Here is an 18842-nt window from a genome sequence, read left to right on the forward strand (position 1 = left end):
CTGATTTATACAGCATGTATTATCAGAAAAATTAGGCAAATGCAAAATTAAGAAAGATATTTGGTTCCTTCTGAATAAAATTTATAAATAAAAAATAATTGAGAATTTTTGCTATGGCAATAAGACTAAAATTCAAAAGAAACATATATAAAATTGATAGTGAATTTATCTAATCTGTTAAACAATTTTTATACATCGAATGAAACGATAAAATAATATGCAAAGTATAAACTTTTTAACTTAGTCAGATTGCATATTTTAACATCACATGTTTTTTACGAGCATTCAAAAGGAAAGATTGAATGGTTGTAAAATAACATTTTGATAGGCCTAAACCATCGTCATAAAATGAATTCAAGACAGAAGCATTTGAAACATTCAGCCCAAGTACTCTTACAATAACTTTTTTAGAAGATTTGGAACAAAGCTCTAATTATAAAGATCAAATAAAACATATTATAATTGAGAACGGTGTTGAAAATATTACATTTAATGATTTTAACTTTTTTACCTCTTTAATAACAATAGCAATTGGTAATTCAGTACGTTCAATTGAATATAGCCCTTTTGTGAGGCTTGTAAACCTTGAAATGATTAATGTATCTGAAGAAAACTTATTATTCAAGTGATACTAATGGAATTCTTTATGAAAAACATTTTAAATCATTGTTTTTTGTCCATTTGCAATGCCAATTAACTCTTTTATCATTCCAAATTCGGTAAATTCAATTGGTGATTCTGCATTTTATTCATGTAAAACATTAACAATTATTACAATTACATGTTCAGTTACGTTAATTGGAACTGATGTATTTTGTCAATGAGATAATTTAGAAATACTCATCATTAACGAAGGTGTAAAAGCAATTGGAAATTTTTCATTTTACTATTGTTCATCATTAGCAAATATTACGGTTCCAAATTCAGTTTCTTCAATTGGAATGTCTGCATTTCGTGAATGCGATAAATTAAAAGCAATTATCATTGGTCAAGGTGTAACAGAAATTCAAAATTCTGAAATCTTGTTCATCATTAACAAATATTGCAATTCCGGATTCAGTAACTTCAATTGGAGTTGAAGCATTTCGTGGATGCAATGATTTGGAAACAGTTATCATTGATGCATATAATGGAACAACATTTGGAGGACTTAATGTGTCAAAGGATCATCAGTTGGAAAATGCGAACAATATCTCTGGCCGACGCACGCATTCGCGAAAACAAATACATTCACTAAGTCAAATGCATTCACTAAATCAAATGCATTCACTGCATCATATATTTTGAGTGGAACATTTTCATATACATTTACTTTATATATAACTCAATCGTTAAAATTTCATTCATTTATATCGAATACAATCTTTAATACGATAATTAATTCATTTTCCACATATATTTATACTGAGTTTCTTTTTTATGGATACACAGTTCATAGATACTCCACATATTATTTGTATTATTCAAATTTCTTTACTATTCCACAAATTGATTCACAAATAAATAATAAATTACCAATGAATTTGTTAATTGGTATAATTTGTTGTTCAGTTATTGTGATTCTTTTAATTATTGGAATTATTATTTTTGTTATTCATAAAAGTAAAAAATTAAATACAAAAGAAATGTCATGTGAATCATCAGATAATTTAAATCAAAGTGAACAATTAAATAAAAATTTCGATAAATATATTGGAAATGATAATGATCAATGGATAAAAGAATAATAAAAGTAATGTTTTGCGGTAGCTTAAGTTCATGAGAAATGAAACATATGAATAAAATCTTTTTCATGATAAAATTTTTTATTATTATTAATGAAACAAAACGACATTATTTTGGGAACGTCAAGCGACCGTTATTACACCGATACCAAAACTCTAACAGACCTGTTCAATTTCAAGTGTTCAGCCAAATGACAGATCCTTCATACCAAAATCTTACATATGATTTAATAACATTAAACTTACCTAACAGTAAACAATTAGTTCTCCTTGAAGAGGTAAAAAAGGTTCCGTCTGAACAAGTTCAAAAATTAACAGATTACATCGTTACTATTTGGAAAAAATATCCTCTTCACCAAGAGGGTCTTCGTATTCTTCGTATTTTGAGTTCATTAAATGGTTTTGATAAATCTAAAATTGTACCTATAATATTTGAAATATTAAATATTATTGATAAGTCAAAGAAAGACCATCAATTTCTCTCTGCTTGTCGCTATGCATCCAAAATTTTAACAGTTAATGACATTCCATCAAAACCAACACTTCCTGTTTTTACTGTAATCCGTTTTATGAAAATAAATGATGAGTCATCACTTACAAAGTTTGCAGAAGAATTTGCTGAATGCCTTACAAAGGTCACCGATCTCCAACTTCCGTCATTTCATTATGCACATGCATTTTCTCTTTATCTTCCAAAAGATATTTACATGAAAACAGTAATTCCCCGTTTTGAACGTCAACTCCTTCGTGGCTCAGCTTCATTTCTTCCTGTTTGTACATACACACTACCTGAGATTGATCTTCCAGTTAATGAGAAATCAGCAGCATATACAATGTTATCAGAAATATCATCAAAAGGTTCAAACTCACAGTCACTTAAACTTATTCAGCATTGTTCAAAATGTTTTAATACTAATGAACTTTTTTCAGCATCATTACGCCTTTTGACATCAGCTAACAACATTGAATCCAAAGTTGCGCTTAGCTCAGTAATTTCCAAGTTTGACTCAAGAAAATTAACAGGTGATTCATTACAAGAAGTTTATAATCGTATTAAATCAGAACAAAACGCCGAAATTCAATCTAATTTAATCTTATCACTTAAGAACAAGGCCGATGAGTCATTTGACTTCATAAAATCAATTAAAATAACATCCGCTAATATTGACGCAGTCTGTGATGTTCTCATTAATTCAACAAAACAAAATGAAATTGTTGAATTCTTAAGACCATTATTTGGTTTATCTCCTTCTTCAGTTGCAAGAGTAATATTACAAAAAGGTTTCGAAAAATTAAGTAATGAAGAATTATCAAGTGTTATTTCGCAAACAAAGAATATTTCCGCAAGATTTGAAGCATTAATTCTTGATAATCAAATGGATAAATGCATTGAAATGATATCAAAGTCAACAATTCAATACATGCCGATAGCATTAACGTTCTCGCCGACCGTTTTGAAGCCGTTTATATATTCAATGATTTATTCCGAGGCGGTTTCAAACAAAGTGTTAATTCAATTTAAACATATCGTAAAGAATTCAAAACAGAATTTTGATGAAATAACATTAGCAATATTTTGTCCAGAAACTACAAAGCCTGAAATTGTACCAAAGCTTTTAGAATTAATACCAATTCGAGGAAAACTTGCAGGAGATGCATTATCATATGCAGGATTTACTAAAGAACAACATGAATATGTCAAGAACACATTTGATAAATATTTTGAAGATCCACTTTCAGAAGAAGACACATTAATATTATTAAACAATGAACAAAACGAAGTCTTTGAAAAGCATTCATCAGCGGAAAAATACAATGAAATAAAAGAAGAAATATTACATCCAACAGCGAAATCGAATTTACCACAACTCAAGAAACAAATTGAAAAAGTTAAAGTTAAAACAATTACAAATCAACAACAAATTCGACAAAACTTAAATCAAACTAAAGTTAAACCAATTAAAGATTGTGTTAACTTATTAATATCACATTATCATAACTTAAAACGTCCAGTCACAGCATCATTAACAACATTTACATCTGATTTAATTAAGTTACGCGAGAATGAAATCTTTTATGATATCATTAATGAATGTCTTTTATCAAGTTTCAATCGAGTTAATGCATTTCGATCAATACCTAAAACTATATTACAAATATTAACCACAAATAATGAAGATATTGATTCTAATTTATTAAATTATTTAATTCCAAGTAATAAATTAACAGATGTATTATTACATTTAATCTCAAGTGATTTACCAGCATTACTTAATAGTGAATTCCGATCTAAATTATGTGATACAGAAGCAATTACATCAGAGACAAACATTGAAATATTATTACCGATTTATCTTGAACATTCGAATATTAGTGATGACATTTTAGAGTTTGCAATAGCAATGTGTGTTGATATATCAGCAACACGATTAAAAGTAGCATTTGAACATTTATTAGATGATAATGAAATGATTCGAATCTGTTCATTAAATTGTATTGCAGTATCTAATTTTGATGTTCCTATAACATCGAAATTAGTTTGTATATTTAATATTTGTGGCGTTTCTAATCAAATGGCATTAGATTTAATGGAAAGAATTAATGCACCAAAATTAGAACCAAATGAAATTATTAATAATTATTTAGAATTATTTAATATTAATTCCAAAGATTTGGCATTAACACGTGATATAGGTATATCATTTGGATTAATGATGGAAGAACATAAAGAATTAGCATTACGATTCTTAATTTCTTTATATAAGAAGAACATTGAAAAGACAGAAGTCTTTAATATACCAAAACAAAATAATGTTCGATTAGCTATATCATATTCATTTTTACAATTAAAACCAATGTCAACTGAATCAATTGATTTTGTTTCACTTGTAACATTAAAAGATTCAATTGATACAGTACGTAAAAACATGACTGAAGTTTGTGAATATTATATTAAATCATATAAGAAAGAAGATTTATCACATTTATTTAACTTATTCTTTGACCCATTAAATTTACCACCAGTTTCATCAATTGAAAACAATAGATTAAGAATTTGTTTATGTCATTTATGTAATAAAATCCTTGAAATTGATCCACAATTTTCAGATCAATTTTTAGATTCATTAATTAATTATAATATTCGTTCACCTGATGATGACTTACGAGAAATATGTGCTAAATATATATCAAAAATAGCCAAAAAGAAATCAGCTGAAATTCCATCAATGATTGAGAAACTTTTATTAACACGTTCATCATTAAATAAACCAGAAAAGTTACAAGGATTTGGTTATGCATATTCTGCATTAATTCATGCGCAAGGTGTCGCATCATTAAAGAAAGATGTATTTAATTTTACTGATGAATTATCTAATTCAAAGAATGAAAATGATCGACAAATTGTTTGTTATATCTTTGCTGGTTTATCTTATATGTTTGGAGCAATATTAGAGCCTTCATTACCTCGAATTTTACCTGTCTTATTACAATCATTTGGTGATAAATTCGAATCTGTCCGTGTTGCAGGTTCAAAAGCTATACAATCAATCATTAAAAACTTAACACATGCATGTGTCGAAAGAGTTTTACCTTATGCATTAGAAAAAGTAGAAAATGATGATTCATGGAGAATTCAACATACTGCTATATTACTTGTAGATTCAGTATTAAATGCTAATCCACGTAATATTAGTAAATTTGTACCAAATATTGTAAATTCATTAAGTAAAGCAGTGAAAAGTGCAGTAAGTCAAGTTAGAGAAGCAGCTTTGTTAACTATGGATAGAATTAAATCTTCAATAACTAATGAATCAGTTAATGAAATATTCCCATTCTTAATTAATGCTATATCACATCCTAAAACATTAGAAATAGCATTAGAAAAGATATCACATTTAAACCTTACACAAAAACTTGATAATTCATCATTATCACTAATTATACCTATAGTAATTAATGGTTGTCAATCAACTAACATGAATACAAAAACAAATTCATATAAAATTTTAGGTAATTTACCATTAATTTCAATGGATGGAGCACTTTCACAATTTGCTGATTTATTAATTAAACCATTATTAGATGGTGTATCAGATCCATCACCAAATTTACGTGCTATAGCAGCATCATCATTATCTTCAATAGTTTCATGTTTCGATCAAGACAAATATGATGAAATTATTAATAAACTCTTAAATGAAATGACACAAAAGAAGACATTTGCAGAAAGACAAGGTAATGCACAAGCTATAGCATCATTAATCAAGACTAAAGGTATTGATCAACTTAAACAACAACTTCAACAATTTGTTAATTTAGCAGAACATGGAGAAACATTAAGTGTTCGAGAAGGTTATGTATCATTATTAGGATTTTTATCACATTTCTTTGGAGAAGACTTCTCAGATTGTTATAATATTACAATTGATGCTGTATTAAATGCATGTGCAGATCCTAATGATCAAATTAGAACAGTTGGTTTAAGATCAGCTTCATTAATTACAAAGGCATTTTCTAAATCTAATCCACAATTAATATTAACTCCATATTTCAGTTGTGCAATGAAAGAAAATTGGAGACAAAGACTTTGTGCAGTTAATTTCATGAAAAGTTTTGTATATGCTATAGCAGGTATGACCGAAGCAGATGAAAAAGGTATTCGAGAAATTGGAGAAATGCTTGAAACATTAGAAACCCAAGTCTCGAAAGATGTATTATATCCAGCATTATTAACATTATTTATCTTATCAGCAGATCCAGTACCTACTGTAAGTAATGAAGCACAATTAGTCTGGAGACAAATCATACCAAATACTGGACAATTCTTAAGAGGTGTAATGAATATATTATTAGAACGTATTCATGCATTTACTTGTAGTGAATTTGAAGTCGTACGTACTGTAGGTGCTTGTGCTATGGCATTAGGAGTTAAACGACTTAAAACTAAATTCTTAACTGAATGTTTCAAATCAATTGAAACACAATTACAAGAAGATGATATTGATTGTGTACATGGGGCAATATTATGTATCCATATGTTATGTGATTTATTAAGTCAAGATGATAAAATGCGCGCATGTACGATATTAGCACCTTATTTATCATCACCTTATGAACAAGTACGTAATGAAGCACTTCAAGCATTTGTTGAAATGCGTGATTCGATAGGTGAACAAGGTGCTAAAGAAGTATCAACTAATTTAGTTAAATATGTATTTAATAAGGCAGAAGAACAAGGTGACGTCTGTTCTTTATCTGGTTTATTAAATATTATTGGTCATCATGCAATGGTTGAATTAACACGTAAAATATTACAAAGACCTGTTGATGATAAACGCCCTGAAATTGCTTATAATTTAACATATGCTTCAGGAAGTGCATTAGATAGTATAATGCCTACTTTCGCAGAACGTATGATATCTATGTCTGCACATCCTTCTACTGAAGAAGAAGGTTTAATTGCATTAAATATTGCTAAACGAGTCATCGATGCATTAGATAACACTAAGAAAGAAATCTTTGCGTCGAAACTTGTCGAAAATATGCGAAATCAACAACCACAAAATCGACGCGCTTCGATATTAATTGCTTCACATTTATTAGAAGAAGAATGTGAAAAGTTTAATCAAATCGTATCAGTATTAGTACGAGCTATCATTTATTTATTAGATGATCCTTTAGATGACATTCAAATCGAAGCAATTAAATCAATTAAAATTGTCGGAGAAAAATTTAATGTTAATGATGTACCAAAATTAATCAAAGAAATTTGTGATACACTTGAATCAATATGTTCTGTATCTGATGTTAGAGCATTTGATAAACCAGAATCATTCGAAGCATTAAATCTATTGATCGAAGCAGCATTCGAAACTTCGGATCAAGTCGCAATAGAATCCGCTTGTACGATAATTGCTACTGTTGTGCCACAACTTTTGGAATCGCCAATAGCTACACGTAAGTTATTAGCGAGATGTGTATATCAATTACAAATATTTAATGATCCAAATGTCCAAATGAAGATATTAAAGGCTTCAAGAGCTTTGTTTGAGAAATCTGCGTCACAAAGACAAATGTTAGTTAACTCATTACCAACTGCTTATATCCGATTGTTTAGAAGTGGCGTCTTGTCTATCCAAACTATAGCTTCTGACGCTTTATGTTCTTTAGCTAAAAAGGTATCAAAGCCTTATTTAATAGTACGTTGTTTATTACAAATTGTTAAAACTCAACTACAAAACGTTTCTTCAACAGTATTAAACGCTATAATTAAAATAGTTAAAACAATTAAATTGGACGATGAAGAAACAAATGAAATTATCAAAAACGTTTTGCCTTTATTAAAGAATCCAAAAATTCCAATTAGAGAATTAACCGCTCAAGTAATAGCAACTTCACTCCTTTCTTCACAACCGTCAAAATTGGCAGCAACCGTCACCGATACCAACATCCTTAAGATGAATGATGAAGAATTACCTACAACTTTGATTATATTTAATGAGATCCTTAAATCTGGTACACAAGAAGTTACTAAGACATTATTGCCTTATGTACTTGACTTGTTACCAATGATTACATCAAGTAATAATCAACGAGTAATGAATTATATTCCAAAGATTTGCGTTTCATTGATGTTATGTGATCCTGAAAATTTGATTCCGAAATTGTTACATTATATAATTGAAATATTCGAAAAAGATGAAACAGAACAACAAGTGATAGCTTGTCAAGAAATGCATCGATTCATACAAGTTAAAGTAGTGAAGAAAGAAGATAAAACACAAATATTAAACACTTTAACAAACGCATTCATGTTCAAGGCGCCTGCAGTACAATCTGCAGCCGCTAAAACAATATTCGACTGCTTCCATTTGGATGAACTCGATGAGAACCAACTCAAAGCACTCGCAGCAACTACTTCGACGCCAAGAGAAAGCTTGAGCGCATTCAAGGAAATCATAGAGCTTGTGCAGGCCGACAGGGCAAACCAGAAGATAGTGAGGTAAGTAAACAGCTCTGAATGAGTAACTTGTTTTTGTGATATGGACAACGATTCGAATTATTTATAGTTTTAAAATTAATGAATTATTAATAATCTTTGAAATAATTATAGTTCTGAATAAGATTCATTTTGATTTTTTTGATTATTCAACATCGCATTTAACTTATCGTGGTGATCATTGATTACTCCAATATTATTGATTAAAAATTTCCAAAAATATCCAGAAAAGATTTTCTAACGATAGAGTTGAATGAATGAAAAATCATAGTATTTAATTTCAAAAACCAGAAGCATTTGATGGTCAATTTATTCAACATTCCTTTCAAGAACCCTTATGCATAACGCAAACACTTACTATTATAAACTAATGCTCTCTAAACAAGATTTCTTTGACACTTAAAAATTTCTGTCAGAAAATATATATATTTTCTAAAATTAATGAAGAATTGATGATAAATGCTATATAAAATATTTTGAAAGAAAAATTCGATTTTCAAAAGGAATATATTTATTAATTTATTTATTGTAATTGATATTTAGCGAGATCTGCATAAATTCCTCCTTTCTTAAGGAGCTTTTCATGTGTTCCTGTTTCAACAATATGACCATCTTGGAAAACAAATATTTTATCTGCGTTAACAACAGTTGCAAGTCTATGTGCAACCATAATCGAAGTTTTTCCATGTCTAAATGTTTCAAGTGATTGTTGAACTAATTGTTCACTTTCTGTATCCAAAGCAGCAGTAGCTTCATCCAACAAAAGTATTGGAGTTGGTGATAAGATTGCTCTAGAGATACAAATCCTTTGTTTTTGCCCACCACTTAATGAAGTTTGTTTTACGATTGTTTTATAATTTTCAGGGATATCCATAATAAAGTTATGTGCATTACCTGTTTTAGCTGCTTCTACAATTTCATTTTCATTTGCTTCAAGTTTACTATATCTAATATTATCAGCAATACTCATTGAGAATAATACTGGTGATTGTGGAACAATTGAAATAGCTTTTCTTAAACTTCTGGGTGAAACAGTTGTAATATCTATATCATCAACTAAAATTTCACCTTCATCAATATCATAAAATCTTTGTAATAATTGTAATGTTGTAGATTTACCACAACCTGATTCACCTACAAATGCAACTGTTTTACCAGGTTCAATAACAAATGATAAATGTCGAACGGCCCATTTTTCACATCCTTTATAACGGAATCCTACATTACGGAATTCGACTTTTCCTTTAACATTTGTAAGTTCTTTACCTTCATCTGGTTTAATACTTGGTTCTCTATCGATAATAGCAGATATGTTTCGCGCCGAACTTTTAGCTGTTCGTAAATCTTCTGTAACACTAAGCATTGTACGAATACCGACTGCACATAATATAATGCCATTAGCTACAACACATATATCAAATAAACTTTTTTGATCATCTTCTGGATGAATCATAATTTTCATTAAATACCATATTAATGTAAGTCCTAAAGCACCAAGAATACCAAGTGCTAAACCTAATGTTGCCCCTCGAACAATAGAAACCTTATTAAGAATTTTTTGTTCTGCATATAAATCAGATGCAAAACTTTCTGCTTCAAAATTTTCTTGATCAAATGATTTAACTGTTCGGAATTCAGTTACGACAGCAATTGCTTTTTCGACTGATTCAGTTCCTGCTGCTTTATATTGTTCCCATATTTTATCAGACCATTTATCACCACCCCATAATTCAAATGCTAAAACAATTGGAAACGCTATAAACATTAATGTGATTTTCCAATCAAAAACAAATGCTAAAATTAATGTACCTAATGAAAGTGCTATTGCAGCAATAGTTCCATAGATTTGATCAACATAAACATCTTTTATATAACTTACACCTTCTGATATACGTGAAACCATTGCTCCATATGAATGTGTATCAAAATATGAAATATCTGCATTTAATAATGCTGAATAAAGTTTCTTTCGAATGTCTAATAAAAACATTGGTGCTACAACGCCTTGAATTGCTGTACTTGCTGTTTGAATAAAAATACATATTGCACTAATCCATGCTGCTTCTTTTATGAATTCAATTGATGAATCTAAAAATCCAACAACTGCTCCAAATAGTTCTGTTCCTTTCTTTAATGGAAAGATAAATAGTAAAGGCGTTAAACCTGCAATAAAAACTACTATAAATGAAATTATTAGAAAATGCTTATGATCAAAATATGCTAGAATTCGTCTATATTCCCTTCCCTTTACTAGTTGCCCTTGATCTGCGGCTTCAATTTCATCATTAAAAGCTGTTCCAAAGATAGGCATGAAAAAATGTGATGTACCAAATTTCGTTCGTACATTATTGAAAATGTGATCGTACAAGCATAAAATTGTATGGTCCGATCACATTTTCAATGGTTTTATTATGTGTTTCATGGCACATCACTTAATATGAGCCTTATAAGAAAAGCATCTAGTTATTCTTCATCAATAGTAGGTGACCCAGATAAGAGGATTACAAAAGACGAAAAAAATCATGCCAGAAAGAAATTATATGGAGTATTATTTTCTGATTATTTAACATGGATCGCTTTAATTCCAGCATTAGCTATGGGAGTTATGCCAAATCTAATAATTTATCTCGCAACAGATGTACTTGACTCCATTACTGAATGGCAATATTCAATCGTTCGATTTGAATTTTTCCCAGAATACTATAAAAGCATTTATGATCCAATGCCATTAATTGAAACACAAATCAAAAAAATGGCAATTGTTGTAGCAGCTATGGTTATTCTTCAATTTTTTATTACAATGCTTTGGACGCGTATTGGTTCAAGAGTTATTGTAAATATTAAAACAACAATGTTCACAAATATGATGATGAGTGATGTTGTATTTTTTGATGTTAAACCAGTTGGTGAAATTCTTACATTGTTATCAGAAGATGCTGAATCAGTAGAACTAGCATTTGGTAAAGTAAAAGGAGTACAAGCAACAGCATTTTCACAAGGTATTGTAGGTTTAATATTTGCATTTGTTAAAGGATGGGATATTGCTTTAATAGCATTAATTTGTGTTCCACTTATAGCAATACTTTTAGGCATTATAATTCCAAGTATTATTAGGAATTCAGATAAAAAATTCCAATATACATCGAAATCTATAACAATTGCAGAAGAAACATTAGCAGCAGTTAGAACAGTACGTATTTTTAATCGTGAAGATTATGAAATAGGAAGATTTTCTGATTCAACAAAATCAGCTGCAAAACATGATACAAGAATTGGTAATATTCTTACAGTATTTCTATTCTTTGTTTTATGCTTTGTTGTAGCGAACGTTTTATGCGATTTTTATTATGGTGCTATCAAAGTTGATAACAAAGATTTATCACTTGGTGAACTTTTATCTGTTTTTATTTATACTGTAATTGGTGCGTTATCAATTATCTCTATTCAAGGTACAATGCAAGGTGAACAAAAAGCTATTGCATCAGGCACACGTATTATGAAAGTTATAGATTATCAACCCGCAATTGAATTCGAAGGTGGAAGAACAATTGATAACTTTAAAGGAAAAATTGAATTTCGTAATGTATCATTTAAATATCCTACACGTGATGCTTATGTATTACGAAATGTTTCATTTGTTATTGAACCTAATCAAGCAGGCGCATTAGTAGGACATTCTGGTTCAGGTAAATCTACATGTGTACAATTACTTGAACGATTTTATGATGCAACAGAAGGTCAAATTTTACTTGATGGTCATGATATTAAAACACTTGATCAACATTGGTTACATAAACAAATGGCATTAGTTTCACAAGAACCAATTTTATTCAGAACTACAATAGCTAATAATTTAAGATATGGTGCAAAAAATGCAACTCAAAAAGAACTTGATAAAGCTATAGAAGTTGCTAATGCATCAAAAATTTTATCTAAACTTGAAAAAGGTTATGATACATTAGCAGGCGATAAAGGTACTTCTTTATCTGGTGGTCAAAGACAAAGAATTGCTATTGCTAGAGCCGTCTTAATGAAACCAAGAATTTTAATATGTGATGAAGCTACATCTGCTTTAGATGCACAAAGTGAAAAGAAAGTACAAGTTGCATTAGATAAAGTAATGAAAGGATGTACTTCTGTAATTGTTGCACATAGACTTTCTACAATTAGAAATGCTGATATTATTTATGTGTTTGATGCTGGTGAAATTAGAGAATTTGGTACACATGATGAATTGGTGAAGAAACATGGAGCTTATTATAATTTAGTAAAGAGACAGTTGACAAAAGATACAACTAAAAAAGATAATAAGAAAAACAAACCAAAGAAAGAAGTAAAACAAACGATACCAAAGAAAGAAAAGAAACAAAAGAAAATTATAAGAAAAGAATCATCTTCAAGTAGTTCAGAATCATCATTATCTTCAATAGAGTAAATTAATTTAAATTTATAAATAAATTAATTGTTTTTTTTCTTTAGAAAGTTGCTGTTGTGACATGTGATGTGGAAATTGAACGTTAGGTGCCTTTTCGAATGGATTTTGAAACTGATCCACATGATTGGTATCCAAGCGAAACGTCAAAAATTCATCTCGATTTTAGCGATCTCAGTTTTAAGAAAGATTCAATTTTATATGCAATTCAAACTTATAAAGTTTTAATTTTAAATAGTTCAACTTTTTCCAGTAAGACATATTATATTCCACAAATTTTAATATCATCAGGTTTTGTTGAAAATGGGTGGCATATAGGCCTTCTTTTTTCGTCCAGAAATTCTGCAGTCTCAAAATCCAAATTAATATTACAATTATTTGGTGCTAATACAGTTGGCTTATCTTTAGACTGGTGTGAAAATATTGTTAACAATTCACTTATTAAAATACTAACACCAGAATCACTTTTAACAGATTTCAAACGATCCCCATTACTTGATTCTTCAACTACTGGTTATTCTGCCATATTCATCGATAACTTTTCGTCAACAGATCTTAAACTACAACTTTGTTTATCCCTTTTACACAAAGTCGCCAAAACGCGGCCATCATTTCGACTTATCATTGGAACTGTCTATAATGAATCAGTTTCAGAACTCCTCAGGTTCTTCAATGGCGAGGATTCCACTGATGAATTCCGTGGCTTTTCACCATTGAATCTTCCACTTGCTAATGTTTTACATTTGGAAGAAATAAGTGGGGAAAACATCATAATAAAACATCTTCCAGTTACACCTGATGATGCAGTTGAGCGAAGTATGTTATTTCTCGAGCAACTTCATGAAACTTCAGGTCCTGGTAACATATTAATTTTTTTACCATCATTTATGGACTGTATTAATTACAGCACAGAATTAAGCGAAAAGAAAATACCGAATCTTGTTATAGTCGCAGGAGGTAATGTCACTATATCATCAAATGAACTTAAACGTTATGTTTTTTTTGCGTCATCTGTATGTCAATTAGATCGATCATATCGTAACATTAAATATGTAATTGATTGTGGATTAACACAACGCATAGAATTCGATATACAAAAACAATGGACATATTATAAATGTTCAAGAATTACAAAGAAAGAAGCTGATGTCCGTGCAGCTATAGCCGGGTTTTATCCAAATGGCCGCGGAATTGTATATCGAATGTTTCCACCGAATTGTTTTAACGAGGAAATCGATCAAGGAATGATTCAACAATTTCATAAGATTTCATTACCTCTTTTAGCATTAGGAATTAAGGATTTTAAGGCATTTAATTTTTATTATAAACCTTCATTACCACTTTTATCATATCATTTATTACAACTTAATTATTATGGAATATTATCGAATGATGGTGAATTAACACCAACTATCGGCGAGCCTATTTTGCATTTTTTTGGTTTGCCTTTATGTTTAGCCCGCTTTTTAATTGCTTCTTTCGAAAATGGTGTCACTGAAGATGCGCTTTCGATTATAGTTATGATGACTTTGGATATGAAATTCGATTTCGGATCTTCTCGTGTTCGCGAAGGTGATCTATTGTCTTTACATAATTATTATCAACGTTTTATCCATTTCGATTCGCCTGAACTGAAACAAAAAATTCAATATGTAAAACGTTTGAAGTTTTTATTACGTACGAAATGTGAAGAGCTTGGAAAAGTTTGTCATACAAAACAAACGGAAAAATTAATTAAAGCGATTGTTGAAGGATTCTTTCCGAATGCCGCTGTGTTTAATATACAAAGACAAGCTTATATACATTTGGTCACGAATGAAATTCTTTATATACATCCGAATTCTGTCCTAAAAGATTTGGATATGAGATTGCACGTGCATTACGTCGTGTTCGGCTCAATCGAATATACGGATAAGCCGTACATGAAACATATCACTGTTGTGGATGACCCTTCTTTGTTGGTGGAAGTTGCGCCGAAGTTGTACACTGGAATACTCGGAAGTTTGCCTTCGGCGCATAGACAAAAGCCAATACATATTTTGGATGAGTCTGTTTTACCTTCGTCTCTTGTGAAGTTGGCACATACTACAAACTATTATACTATGAAAAGAAAGTAATAGAAATTATGTTTGAAAATAAAAATTTAATTCTGAAGTTGTTTAGTGTGAAATTAAATGAAAATTTGTATAAAATTTTATACAAAGGCTAAAAATTATTAGGAATAATTTTCATGAATATATAACTAATTTGTAATTTTATCATTTTTGGTTTAAGAAGAATTGGAAATACTTTTATAATGGGAGTTATAAAAAAATCAACTCAATGATTTGAACTGAATCAGGGAAAATAGAAATAGAAAAATTACTTTTCAAAAAAGAAATTAATATTACACAAAAAATATTTATAATTTTATATTAGTTTTAAGAAGTTATTTAAAACGGTATTAATGGCTGGTTATTAAAAATAAAAAAGATATTAATTTATTCATTTTAACAGTTGTTAATTTTGAATATTAATAAAAACACTATAATTACTAATATAAAGTTTATAATAGGCTATTTTGAGTATGTGTTTGCACAAAAATAATGTTGATAAGATTTAGATAAAACATGCTTTTATTTCGTTGATTTCGTATTTCGATAAACTAAGCTCCTCTTGGTCAAAAAATCAATAAATTATTTATATTTACATGAATTCCTGTTTGCTTCGGCTTTTAATGAAAAGTGACATGTTTACAAAAAAGTTCTTATTTCAAAAATTTGCATTTCGAAATGCAACTTTTACGGAAACTCGAGCAAATCATATTCAACATAAATGAAAAAAATTTTTTACTATCAGTTGATAATACAATACATTGTTTTGACAAAAATTTCCCATACACATTCAATGCTTCCGTATGTTTTTTAGTTTTTTCTGCTTTTTCTTCACAAAACAATTTAAGTGATGTATACTTAAATTATTTACATTTAATTCAAACAAAGGAAGAAGAAATAAATAATAACATCCCAAAAATCTTTGATATTTTTTCGTTTCAAATCAATACTATCTTCCAAACTAAAACACAAGAAATATGTTATCTTATTGAAAAAATGATCGTACAAAAATTAGCTCGGCCAAATATTGATAAAATCACTACAAAATATTTTGCACATTATAAATCAGAAAGATTAAGTAAACTTAAACAAAGTTTTGATTTATTTGAAGATACTTTTTTAAATAATTATGAAGAACTATCAAAGAATGATTGGGAACTTCATAAAAAGTTAATTAAAGAAGGAGTTAATCCGAATGAAATTGCAAAAATAATTCGAAATGATGAAATAGAAAAACTTCAAGAAATATCATCACAATCAAACTTTTATTTTGATCAAACAATTGAACCATCACTTTATGAAAGATGTTCTTTTATTAATGAAAAGAATGTTACATTAATTGATTATGCAGCATTTTTTGGATCAATTAAATGTTTTAAATATTTACTTATGAATGGTGGAAATTTATCAAATACAGGTAAATATGCAATTGCTGGTGGAAATGAAGAAATTATTCATTTATGTGAACAAAATCATTCATCATTTAAAGATGCATATGTAACCGCAATTGAATTTCATCGAAATGATATCTTTAAATATATTTATGAGAATAAATTCGAAAAACATGATAAAAATTATGTGGATTTGGGATGCATTTGTATTAAAAATGGGAATTATGAGATTTTAACATTTTTAGAAAAAGAAGGAATGAAAGTTAATCAAAATATTATTGATGAATCAGCAAGAATTGGAAACTTATATCTTTTTAAATATTTTTTACAAAATGAGCAAATTCCAATCGATACTTTATTTTTTTCTATAGAATCAAATAACCATGAACTTGTCAAATTTATTATTGATCAAGAAGCAATTGATATTAATGCTTATGCTATTTATTCGTTTTATTTAAGATTTACTTTAATAAAACAATGTTTCAAAATAATATTTGGAAATTATTTAAGTTATTTGAAACAGCATTTATGAAAGCATCTTATTATGGTCATATAGAAATAGTCAAATTGCTTTTAAAACAGAAAGGAATTGATGTTAATGATGAAGATATTTATTTGTTTTATTTAATATTTATTTTAATAATTTTGTATTTCAAAATAATATTTGGAAATTATTTAACTTATTTAAAACAGCACTTATAAAAGCATCTGAAAATGGTCATACAGAAACAGTTAAATTACTTCTTGAACAAGAAGGAATTGATATTAATGCTAAAAATATTTATTTATTTTATATAGAATTTATTTTAATAATTTAATATTTCAAAATAATATTTGGAAATTATATAAAATATTTTGGACAGCACTTATGATTGCATCTCAAAATGGTCATACAGAAATAGTTAAATTACTTCTTGAACAAGAAGGAATTAATATTAATGAGAAAAAAAATATTTATTTGTTTTATTTAATATTTATTTTAATAATTTGATATTTCAAAATAATATTTGGAAATTATTTTAATTATTTAATGCTGCACTTATTTTAGCATCTAAAAGTGGCCATATAGAAATAGTTAAATTACTTCTTGAACAAAAAGGAATTGATATTAATGCTAAAAACATTTATTTGTTTTATTTGGATTTTATTTTAATAATTTTCTATTTCAAAATAATATTTGGGAATCATTTAATTTATTTGATACAGCAATTATTTTAGCATCTAAATATGACCATATAGAAATAATTAAATTACTTCTTGAACAAGAAGGAATTGATATTAATGCTAAAGATAAAATTTATTTATTTTAATTTATATTTATTTTAATAATTTGATTTTTCAAAATAATATTTGGAAATTATTTAAATTATTTAATACAGCACTTATATATTCATCTAAAAATGGTCATACAGAAATAGTTAAATTACTTCTTGAACAAGAAGGAATTGATATTAATGTTAAAGATATTTATTTGTCTCATTTAAAATTTATTTTAATAATTTGATATTTCAAAATAATATTTGGAAATTATTTAAATTATTTAAAACAGCACTTATATTAGCATCTGAAAATGGTAACAACGAAATCGTTAAATTACTTCTTGATCAAGAAGGAATCGATGTTAATGCTAAAGATATATATTTATTTTTTTAAAAATTTATCATAATTAATTGAATTTTATAAAAAATATTTGGGAAATATTCCAATAATTTAATACAGCACTTATTTTGGTGGCTAAAAATAGAATAGTTAAAAATGAAATCATCAAATTATTACTTCAACATAATCAAATCGATATCAACGCCAAAGAAGATGATTAACCTCATTATTCAAAATTTATTTTGATAATTTTATGTTTAAAAACAAAATTTGAAATTTATTTTTATTTTTTGAAACCGCACTTATATACGCATCTAGATATGGCAAGACAGAAATAGTTAAAATACTTCTTGAACATGAAGGAAATGACCTCAATGCTAAAGATAATGTCTATTAATTTTCTCTATTATTTGTTGAAATATTATGATATTTAATAATAATATTTGGAATTTTTGCATGTCTTTTAGAACAGCACTTATATGGGCATCTTTTAATGATCATATAGATATAGTTAAATTACTTCTCCAACAAAAAGGAATTGATATTAATGCAAAGAGTGATTTTTTCTTCTATCTGGAGTTTATTTATGAAATTTTCTATATC

At 28.2% G+C, this 18842-nt stretch overlaps 4 protein-coding genes across 4 annotated transcripts; 3 read left to right on the top strand and 1 right to left on the bottom strand.

The window, feature by feature from the left end:
- Window positions 1-1915: 1915 nt before the first annotated feature.
- Window positions 1916-8731, top strand: GO595_002669 (HEAT repeat family protein; the record flags this gene model as incomplete). The annotated part of the gene is made up of 2 exons (XM_067915604.1): window positions 1916-3777; window positions 4003-8731. The coding sequence occupies 2 exons, from the start codon at window positions 1916-1918 to the stop codon at window positions 8729-8731; spliced, it is 6591 nt and encodes a 2196-aa protein (XP_067776470.1).
- A 516-nt stretch (window positions 8732-9247) lies between these two features.
- Window positions 9248-11035, bottom strand: GO595_002670 (ABC transporter family protein; the record flags this gene model as incomplete). Its single annotated transcript, XM_067915605.1, has 1 exon — window positions 9248-11035. The coding sequence occupies one exon, from the start codon at window positions 11033-11035 to the stop codon at window positions 9248-9250; it is 1788 nt and encodes a 595-aa protein (XP_067776471.1).
- Window positions 11036-11161: 126 nt separating this feature from the next.
- Window positions 11162-13159, top strand: GO595_002671 (ABC transporter family protein; the record flags this gene model as incomplete). Its single annotated transcript, XM_067915606.1, has 1 exon — window positions 11162-13159. One exon carries the CDS (start codon window positions 11162-11164, stop codon window positions 13157-13159), a length of 1998 nt encoding a protein of 665 aa, XP_067776472.1.
- A 98-nt stretch (window positions 13160-13257) lies between these two features.
- GO595_002672 (Pre-mRNA-splicing factor ATP-dependent RNA helicase-like protein cdc28) lies at window positions 13258-15273 on the top strand (the record flags this gene model as incomplete). Its single annotated transcript, XM_067915607.1, has 1 exon — window positions 13258-15273. The coding sequence occupies one exon, from the start codon at window positions 13258-13260 to the stop codon at window positions 15271-15273; it is 2016 nt and encodes a 671-aa protein (XP_067776473.1).
- Between the last annotated feature and the right edge of the window lie 3569 nt (window positions 15274-18842).

Source organism: Histomonas meleagridis (assembly GCF_020186115.1).
Source record: "Histomonas meleagridis strain 2922-C6/04-10x chromosome Unknown contig_20, whole genome shotgun sequence".
In the NCBI taxonomy this organism is placed as follows: domain Eukaryota; phylum Parabasalia; order Tritrichomonadida; family Dientamoebidae; genus Histomonas; species Histomonas meleagridis.